The sequence below is a fragment of the Aquarana catesbeiana genome, linkage group LG07 (genome assembly GCF_042186555.1).
Source record: "Aquarana catesbeiana isolate 2022-GZ linkage group LG07, ASM4218655v1, whole genome shotgun sequence".
NCBI classification, from domain to species: Eukaryota; Metazoa; Chordata; class Amphibia; order Anura; family Ranidae; genus Aquarana; species Aquarana catesbeiana.
The window spans coordinates 228742504-228753045 of NC_133330.1; the positions used below are offsets into that span (position 1 = coordinate 228742504).

At 43.6% G+C, this 10542-nt stretch overlaps 1 protein-coding gene across 3 annotated transcripts in view; it reads right to left on the minus strand.

Annotated features, from left to right (window-relative positions):
• The window catches only part of DPYD (dihydropyrimidine dehydrogenase), a 2813802-nt gene extending 2805277 nt beyond the window's left edge, over positions 1–8525 (minus strand). For 2 of the 3 annotated variants that reach the window (XM_073593091.1, XM_073593089.1), the window contains exon 1: positions 8290–8525. In XM_073593091.1, coding sequence (XP_073449192.1) covers positions 8290–8328 — 39 coding nt within the window. In that variant the 5' untranslated portion in view covers positions 8329–8525. The remainder of the gene's footprint in view (positions 1–8289) is intronic. The other variant, XM_073593090.1, reaches the window with a different exon arrangement.
• Positions 8526–10542: the final 2017 nt, after the last annotated feature.

The following is a 10542-nucleotide window of genomic DNA, read 5'->3' on the forward strand; positions in this document are numbered from 1 at the left end:
GTGACCAGAATTTCACATCCTGGCAGCAAGTCAGAATGTGGGGGTTGCCAACAGAGTTTTCCAGCCAGGCTTCTGAAAGTACCCAAATAGCCTTCAGGTATGACAATAAAACAAATGAACATTTTACAAAGCTGCATAGTTTTTTCGTTTTGAGAAAAAAAAAAATCCTCTCTGGGTGATTAATATAGATTACATGGATTTTACCAAACTTGTTTCAGATTCCTACCTGTTTCTGACGTGAAAAAAAGTTGTCTGACAAAGTCAATATGATGGTAAATTTTAATGGGAGTGACTTTTTCATTATTAAATCAGCTGATGCACTGTGCAGTGTTCTTATGAGGAAAGGCATCAGCATCCCTTTAGAAGTGATTAACCCTTTGAGAGTATCTCACCAAAAATTACATTTTTGTTGCAGGTGGTTCCTAAAATCTGACTTGTGTGATTAGCTCACAAGCAGAAAATGACATTTCTGGGTAAGTTCTGTACACCAACTATGTACAAAAGGCCTTCAGGTTACTATATCACATTGAATTTTACAGAAAATTACAGCACTGCAGGAAAAGGTAAAGGTCTTTTTTTAAACATTTAATAACATTCAAAACATTCAATACAATTTGGCTTGAGTAGCAAGTGTCTTTACTTTATTATGGTTTTTGTTATTTGCTATTTTTTCCCCGCGAAAATGGAGAAACAAAAAGAAAAGTTTGGTGAATCAGATGTGAAAATAAACCACAGCTAAGGGTGCTGAACTGTGTCACTTGCATTTGTTAAACGTTTGCTACAAGATCATATAATATATCTGCCGAGACTTGATATCAGTAGCGAAGAAATTGAAAAGATTGCAGCTGACTGAATAAGTCCAGAATTTTGAGATCAGTATTTACCAAATCATGCATGTAAATAACATTTAGAATTTGGTATTATGCCTGTAAATGTATATGCTTTAAACCTTAATCAAACATGGATGTTCAAACAGACATGGATATACTGTATGCTGATACATTTACATAGCTTTATGTAAATATAAAAAAATAAATAATGCATTTCCTAACTTTGCATTTAAATATCTGAAACGCTGCAGAAAATAAATCTATTTAATTTTCACAGTATGGGACCTGCTTGTAAGGTTACACCCTTATGTCATAAACCAGCTAATTATCAGCTTCATGCAAAACCGCACTGTGCTTTTCAAGATTAATAAGTATGGGCAATAGCAGGTTGACTTAGCAATAAATATGAAAAAATATACAGTATGTAAGAGTAGGGTATGATTATTTCACTCATATTTTATTCTGTAATCACTTCCTACTCCGCATTTTTTACGTTCTCTACCTGTTTTGCAATTTCATTTTAACAGTTTGGTTTTCGCTTTGATTTTCTGTAAAACAGAGCAAAACGCAATTGTGATATTCAAATTGCCAAAAACCAATAGCAACCAGCAAAGCTCATAGAAACAATTTCAGCTTTTACTGGTCTGACAGCAAACTGAAATTTTAAAGTTAGCAATACATTATTGAAATGGGTGATTCAGAGGAATGGACCCACCGGGCAGGCCCATTATCTCATTATATCTTAAATTATCTCATCCCATTATTAAATATTATTTTAAATCCCCAGTGATAAAGCTGCTTAATTAAGGAATACAGGGGATTTGGTTAGGAATGTAGAAGATACAGCATTTGTAAATGGGTACATATATCTGGTAGCTTTGAATATTGAGGATCTTTAATCAAGCATTTTCCACTGTAAATACTAATTTAGTCTAGGGCACACATGTAAAACAAAAGGCCTGCAGGCTTAATCTGGCCCTTCAGGCCTGGTCAAGTTTTTCAGCCGGAACATGGTGGAACTCCAGCTCTAGCTCTGCCCCCTGCTCCTGCTGTCACTTGTAAATACAACAGCTCCCGGAACTAACAGATCCCTGCATGCAATCATGGCAGGGCATGGCAGGGACAGATCTTCGGAATCTGAGAGAGAGAACGATCTCTTTACAAGGCGAGGCAGAGTCGCCTACACAGGGAGGTACTAGAGCAAGGCCAGGTAGGAGAAAGAGGCGGGGGAAGCTTTGCATAGCGCACCTCTAAACCCTGCACATTACGCACTCCTGAACCCTGCACTCTGCACATAGCGCACTCCTGAACTCTGCATACGGCATACCCCAGATACACCTGGCCCTTTGAGGGCAATCATACTGCTTATGTGGCCCCTTGATGAAACTGAGTTTGACTAGGGCAAAGAATTAAAGTGATTGTAACGTCTCATTTTATTTGATATATATATATATATATATATATATATGTTATACTTACCTGTTCTGTGCAGTAGTTTTGCACAGAGCAGCCCGGATCCTCCTCTGTTTGGGTCCCTCTTCTGTGCTCCTGGCCCCTCCTTCCTGTTGAATGCCCCCACAGCAAGCAGTTTGTCCATTCAGACACAGAGCTGCGACCTGGCCCTGCCCCCTCTCTCTTGATTGGCTGACTTTGACAGCAGCGGGAGCCATTGGCACCACTGCTGTGTCTCAGCCAATCAGAAGGGAGAGTCTCAAATGGCCGAGTAACTCGTGGACATCGCTGGACAGAGATGTGGCTCAGGTAAGTATTAGGGGGGCAGAGAGGGGCTGCTGCATACAGAAGGCTTTTTATCTTAATGGATAGAATGCATTGAGATAAAATCCTTCTGACTGTACAACCCCTTTAAGGAGTATTTGTCCTACTCCTCACTCCAGCAGGGTCCCTCCAGCGATCTGACCGATCCGCCAAAGCCTGCTCTACATCCAGCTCTATTCAGCACTCCTTCAGGACAAACCACTCCTCCTCCATTAGTACAGACCCCCCTCAGGATAACCCCCCCCCCCCATCAGTACAGACCCCCTCAGGATAAATCCCCCCTCCATTTGTAAACCCCCCCTCTGGATAAACCCCCATTAGTACAGACACCCCTCAGGACAAACCACCCCTCCCCCATTAGTACAGACCCCCCCTCAGGACAAACCACCCCTCCTCCATTTGTACAGACCCCCCTCAGGACAAACCACCCCCTCCTCCATTAGTACAGACCCCCCTCAGGACAAACCACCCCCTCCTCCATTAGTACAGACCCCCCTCAGGACAAACCACCCCCTCCTCCATTAGTACAGACCCCCCTCAGGATAACCCCCCATCAGTACAGACCCCCTCAGGATAAATCCCCCCTCCATTTGTAAAGACCCCCCTCAGGATAAACCCCCATTAGTACAGACCTCCCACCAGGATAAATCCCCCTCCTCCATTAGTACAGACCCCCCTCAGGACAAACCACCCCCTCCTCCATTAGTACAGACCCCCCTCAGGATAACCCCCCCAGGATAAATCCCCCCTTCCATTTGTAAAGACCCCCTCAGGATAAACCCCATTAGTACAGACCCCCCTCAGGATAAATCCCCCCTCCTCCATTAGTACAAACCCCCCTCAGGACAAACCACCCCCTCCTCCATTAGTACAGACCCCCCTTAAGATAACTCCCATCAGTACAGACCCCCTCAGGATAAATCCCCCCTCCATTTGTAAAGACCCCCCTCAGGATAAACCCCCATTAGTACAGACCCCCCTCAGGATAAGTCCCCCTCCTCCATTAGTACAGACCCCCCTCAGGACAAACCACCCCCTCCTCCATTAGTACAGACCCCCTTAAGATAACCCCCATCAGTACAGACCCCCTCAGGATAAATCCCCCCTCCATTTGTAAAGAACCCCCTCAGGATAAACCCCCATTAGTACAGACCCCCCCTCAGGATAAATCCCCCCTCCATGATTACAGACCCCACTCAGGATAAATCCCCCCTCCATCAGTACAGACCCCACTCAGGATAAATCCCCAATCAGTACAGACCCCCCTCAGGATAGATCCCCCTCCATCAGTACAGACCACCCCTCAGGATACCCCCAAATCAATACAGACCCCCCTTAGGATAAATCCCCCCCAATCAGTACAGACCCCCCTCAGGATAGATCCCCCCTCTATGAGTACAGATCCCACCAGGATAAATTCCCCCCCTCCATCAGTACAGACCCCCCCACGGAATAAATCCCCCCTCTATCAGTACAGACCCGCCTCAGGATAAACCCCCCTTCATCAGTACAGACCCCCTTCAGGATAAATCCCCCCATCAGTACATACCCCCTCAGGATAAATCCCCCCTCCATCAGTACAGACCCCCCTCAGGATAAATCCGCCCCTCCATCAGTACAAACCCCACTCAGGATAAATCCCGCCTCCAATAGGAAAAGACCCCCCTCAGGATAAATTCCCCCATCAGTACATACCCCTCAGGATAAATCCCCCTCCATCAGTACAGACCCCCTCAGGATAAATCCGCCCCTCCATCAGTACAGACCCCCTCAGGATAAATCCCACCTCCTTCAGTACAGACCCCCCTCAGGATAAACCCCCCTTCATCAGTACAGACCCCCCTCCCCTCCCCTCCTGCACCTGGGCAGTGGAGGACTCAGTGTGTAGCCACCTGGAAAGTTGCTTGCTCAGACTGTCACTTTCCGGGTGGTGCGCTTGTGACAGGTCAAGAGGCAGCCGCAGCAGCAGTGAGATTGAGGAGTCTCACGCAGGGCTAGCGTGGCGCTGGCATGTTATGTCTGAAGAACCCTGCTTCCAGGACCCACCGCCGCGCTCGGGATGGTGTCCCGTCCCCCAGCGATGCTACAACAGCGGCTGCACACACACTGTATTTTCGGCAGCGGGAGTTGGGACATATAGAGTTAGCAGACCCAAGGACCCACCGGGACCCATGGTAGGACAGGCCCTGAGCAGCAGGCATACAAAATATATTCCTTTATATTTAGCTATATCAAATTAATCTCTCATTTACACGCTTCACTTGCACTAGCTACATCAGTTTTCTACATCTACTTAAAGGTTTCAGTAACTTTGACTGTGCTATGCGCACAAAAATTTCTGCATTATGAGAAAACAATATTGGTATAGTGATAGATTTAATGAAGACTGCAACTACTGTTTGCAGACCTCATTCATAAAAACTCTGCTATCTTCACTTCTGGCTAAAGCGGTTCTCTCAATGTAGTCTGCAGAAGTATTAGGTCTGCAGGCTCACCTATGCAGGGATCATCTCTTGCTTTTACATCTGTTCTTTCTGGTTACAGCTGTAGTGATTTATCTGAAACCTGTATTACTGCCCCACTGAACATTAGCTCTCTTTCAGTAAGGGCTCATTCACACCAGAGCGTGGTGCAGAAAATCTGCCTTTCCTGCACTGTGTTCAAAACACACTGGGTGCGCGATGTGCTGCGGGTGTCAAAGTATTCCTAATGACAACCGAAACACAGATCAGTGAGCTTTCCTACACTGGATTTCATGGTACAGTAGTATCATGCGATTTGGTTGCAGTGCGTTTTTAAAGTAGTGCATGCACTACTTTTGGCGTGATCCAGTGCGATTTTAGCTCATTCAAATGAATGGGCTAAAAATTGCATTGCACAGGAACAAAGAGCACATTTCTGTGTGATTCCAGTGTGAACCTGCACTAAGCGTCCAGCCACTTTCAAAGCAGATGGCATGTATAGTTTTTTTTCTTATTTTGGCCTGTCTGTTTGCGTGCATATAAACGGTCATAAAAATGATAGGGGACACTATGATGAAGGTACTACAGTTGCTATGTATTGAATGAACAGAGGGAGCAGACATTTCAATCATCTGCCTGTCCTCCATTCATAGATTGTTTTCCATTCATAGAAGCTGTAGTACGGCTTCTATGAATAATGGAGCTGAACAGAATGGGCAGGCATAGTTTGGCACACTTGTTGAGGCCCTGTGACAGCTCCCACAGTTCTATTGACCCCCACTGTATGATGGGGGGCATGGAGAAGGATTTCAGCTAACAGCAGAGGCATCAGACTAAGGGACACATTCAACTGACTGCAAGTTATTTACCTTGTGCTGATTTTTGTGTTTTTGCATAGGCTTTATTTCCAGAAACAGAAGTGAAGTCACCCATACTGCTGCTGAAACAGCTGCACACACAGTGACAACATTGTTTTGTAATGAAAGTACAGCTAGGCCCCAATTAACTCGTTAAAGTAAAATAAACCTGGAATTTTACATTAACCTGGATATACGCCACACTGGTGCATGGTTATCTAGCTTCTCTGGTTGACAATAGCTATCCACTCCAGTGTTTTACTTCTGCTAGTCCAAAATGTTACTCATACTGGTTAAACCTATAAAGGGAGTCCTCTAGACTTGAATAAGACCATACTGCAACACTAGAGATACGGGCACAAATAATTTCTCATTGGTATAAATAAAGTATGCTAAATCTGAACGAAGACTCCATTTAAGCCTTTAGGGACTCGCTGTGCAGGCATCATAGGTACATGAAAGGTGGGCAAACACCAAAGGACATTTCTGTGCCAGGAAAAGGTAAGTAACCACTTACAGTGGAGCTCCCCATCACTTCCGGCTTAGTTTGATACGATGAACGGAGCTGGAAGTTTGCCCCCTCCTTCCCCCGCAGCCTTCTGGGACACTTCACAGGTCCCAGAAGACTGTGGCCCATTCACAAAGCGCAGTGTGTTTAGAATGAGGAGAAGGTTTAAACACAATTAAGGTATTTGAAAGCATAAATTACCATTAAAATTATATGTATCCCCGTGAAGAATGTGTGTGTGTATATATATATTTATATTTATTTTTTTCTTAATATTACTAGTGTAATAGGGCAAAACTTTGTTTTTGGGATAGCAAAAGGTAGAGTAATAACACCATAAGGTTTTTTTTTTTTTTTCCCCATTTGTGACCCATTGGAGAGATTTCCCTTCACTTCCTGTTCCATAGCCAGAACAGGAAATTCCTCCAAAGTGAGGGAATCTCTAGTTGTCACCAGAACTAATGTCCATTTGGAAGATTTCTCCTCTATACCATTTCTGGGGACAGCCCAATATTTGTGATTTTCTTTCGTTTTTGATAATGGTAAACATGGTGGTCCCTGACTGGAGCACAGACAAATAAAAAAAAAAGGGAAGGAAAAAGAAGTTTTGCCTTTAGTTATACTTTAAGGCCTGTGTTGACAGGCTTTAGGTTTGTGTTAATGGCATCCGTTTAAGGCCCTGCTGAGATTACTAAAAAGGTGCATTTGATCTGGAGTGGACTGCCTTCTGACCTGTGTTTCACTTACTATATCAGACTTGTCTGGAATTGCATAAACCTGCTTGAAGTGAACAAGAGCTCATCAACACAGGCATTAATTCTTGTGTCACTTCACAAGTAAGGAATTCTAGCTTTCATACTTGTTCAAGACCACTATATAAAGTAGCATGGATAATTGCCTTAGAACCTGCACCTTTAATAAACAGGTCAGAAATGGTAACCACTATGTTTATATTTTAACGCATTACCTTTATGAAAGCTTAAACTTTTAAAACATTGCAATAGCAATGCAGCTCTAAATTTTGCACCATTTCTAACCGTTGCTCCAACTTCAACATCCAACACTCAGGCTGGGTTCAACCTGCTGCGGTGGCAGACATCGCATGTGATTCGCAGCGCACTGCTGTTCACATCACATGCGATGTCTGTGCTGTGCGATATCAGCCATACAGATAGTATGGCTGATATCGCACCGCATTCGGTCCAAACTCGCACAGGACCCTTTTTTTGTTCGGACCAAAATCGGATCGCATGGGTGTTCACACCTATGCGATCCGAAAATGTCCGAATTGTCAGTTCGCATTGCGATATGCGGGCTGAACTGGGGGTGTCATTAACATTGTATGACACTCCCCAGCAGTTCGCATATGGCAGTGTGAACTGCCGTGCGAGTTGGTGCGATGCGGGAACCCGCAGTAAATTTGCTGCGTTCCCGCACCGCAGCAGTGTGAACCCAGCCTCAAAGGGAGAGAACGGTTTTAAAAATAAATGACATGGTTATCTGCATTGATTAGATAGGCTTGTATAACATAACACAAAAAGCATGGCCCAACACAGATTGCAGCAGAGCTGTACCACAGTGACCCACGTCCCTTGATTTTTAAATCTAAATTTCTTTATGCATCCCCTTTGCTGCAGAGAGACTTTGATACACAGCCTCCTGAACTGTTTACATGGATTGAAAAATCAAGTTTCACACCTGCCAATTTAACACACAAACCACTAAGCAGCAGGGATCCAAGTTACTGTAATATGCACTTAGCAAGAGCTGTAGAAGCATGGTCTCCAATATCAGAATCTATTATATATGCACAAACATCTGTTAGACAAGAAAAACATGAAAACCATTTTCAATACCTCAATATCCAGTGGGTCCTTGCTCAGCATGCAAGCCATGTTGCCACAATTCTGCTCTTGTCTTTTGCAACGGCTTTGAGAATGAAACTATCAAAAGATTTTTATGCTATTATTTTAATGTCGGCAAATTCAGCACTAGATCGTATTAAAATCTGAAACAAGTTCAACTTGAAGCTGCCAAGCAGTTAATGAGAAAAGCAAAGCTGGTGAGTAACACAAGGGGAGTATTAAAGAGAAGGCGTGCTCAGGGGAACATGTGACTTAGTTTACTGAAGAAATGAACTTTGTACGTATATCTCGTTGGTCAGAGACAGCTGTTATCATGAATTCTCTTGGGTTGGGAGGGTGGTGATAATTAAATTAAGCAGAATTATGCGTGACATGCTTTTTTGATTTGTCCTTGTGTTTGCTGAAATTCAAACACATAAACAAGTACAAAAAATAAACACATGAAAACATATAAAAAGCAGCACATCCACTGTGCTCATTGATTATCATGAGATTTTAAAGCAGTAGTAAAGTCTTTACAAAAAAAAAAAATTGTCCTCCTGCACGTTAATGTGCTAATATGCAGTGCACACTAGCTCATTATGACAGACTTACCTGTAAAGGGGATCCCTCCAGTGGTGCGCTGTCACTGCTGACAGGGCTTCCATCTTTAACTGGTCTGCCATTTGAATGGCCGAGCTGTGATGACGTCACTTCCACACATGTGCACAGGAGCCACAGTCGCAGCACAGTGCTCTGGATTGATGGCACATTCAGTATGCCCTCAATTCAGAGCTTGGTGCACATGCGCTAGTTATGTCACTGGCTGCAGAAATCGTGAATATCTCCTAAACGGTGCACGTTTAGGAGATATTCATTGTACCTAAGGGTAAGTTTGAATATAACCTACAGGTATATTGTACCTGTAGGTACAAGTGACCGAGGGGTGCTTAAGACAGCTTTAATTTGCATCCTCTAAGACAGTGATGGTGAACCTTGACACCCCAGATGTTTTGGAACTACATTTCCCATGATGCTCATGCACTCTGCAGTGTAGTTGAGCATCATGGGAAATGTAGTTCCAAAACATCTGAGGTGTCAAACTTCAACATAACTGCTTTAAGACAATGAACCATGGACTTTCATTAGTTGCTAGGGGCAACAACCCTACATTTGTTTTAGATTTGCTAAATCAACCCTTTGACTCATTAAGACCCCTTTTACACTGTTTACCATTAGCGGTAAAGTGCACTTTTAACCCCCGCTAGCGGTCGAAGAAAAGGTTAAAATTTCCCATGTTGCAGTACTTCCAAAGCATTTTTAGGAGCTTCAGAAGCGCTGCCCATTCATTCCAATAGGCAGGGGCGGTGTAGGAGCGATGTATACACCTACACTGCCCCAAAGATGCTGCTTGCAGGACTTTTTTTCCCGCCCCGCAAGCGCACCGCCCCAGTGTGTAAGCACTCAGGCTTTCACACTGGGGAGGCATGAGAGGCAGTTTTCAGGCACTTTACAGGCGTTATTATTAGCGCTAAAACACCTGAAAACCGCCAGTGTGAAAGGGGTCTAAAGGTGAGGAAAAGCCTAACTATATCTATTCTTAAAATTGTTCCCTCCCCCTCTCCTTCTACCTATCCTGCCAAACTATATAAAAAAAAACAAGATCTATATACTTACCTATTTAAAAAAAAAAAAAAAACTGACAGCACCGGTTGAAGCCACTGTAGTAACGATCCAATGTTAGTACAGCTATCTCCCCTGTTGTTTTGTGTTCTGACATTGGCTGAGAGCGCTGATCGGGAGCCGGCTTCTGTCAGTCTGGCTGCCTTATACATTGGCCGAATGTCAGTCGGTTCAATAAAAACTTTCGGCCCATGTGTATGGGGTTTTACACAGAGCTGCAGGATCATGTGACTGGACTGGAGAGAATAAAATATAGATAAGTACATAGATCTTTTTTATACATGTTAGGCACAATAGATAGGAGGGTGGGGGTCATTTTAAAATAGATGTAGTTAGGCTTTTCTTCTGCTTTATATCCAAACTTATAGATTTAGGGAAGAAACAAAAAAAGGAATATATCAACCAACCAGGGATCAACTTTCATTTCCCTGCACGTGAAAATTTACATCTTGAACACATAGCTCAGGAACTACCAAATAATTACTACAAAACTCACATTTTTGAGGTTCATTTCAAGAAATTAGTGTATTCAGAGGAGGACTGGGTATTTTAGGCTTGTGGTAGAACACAGACAACCAGCCC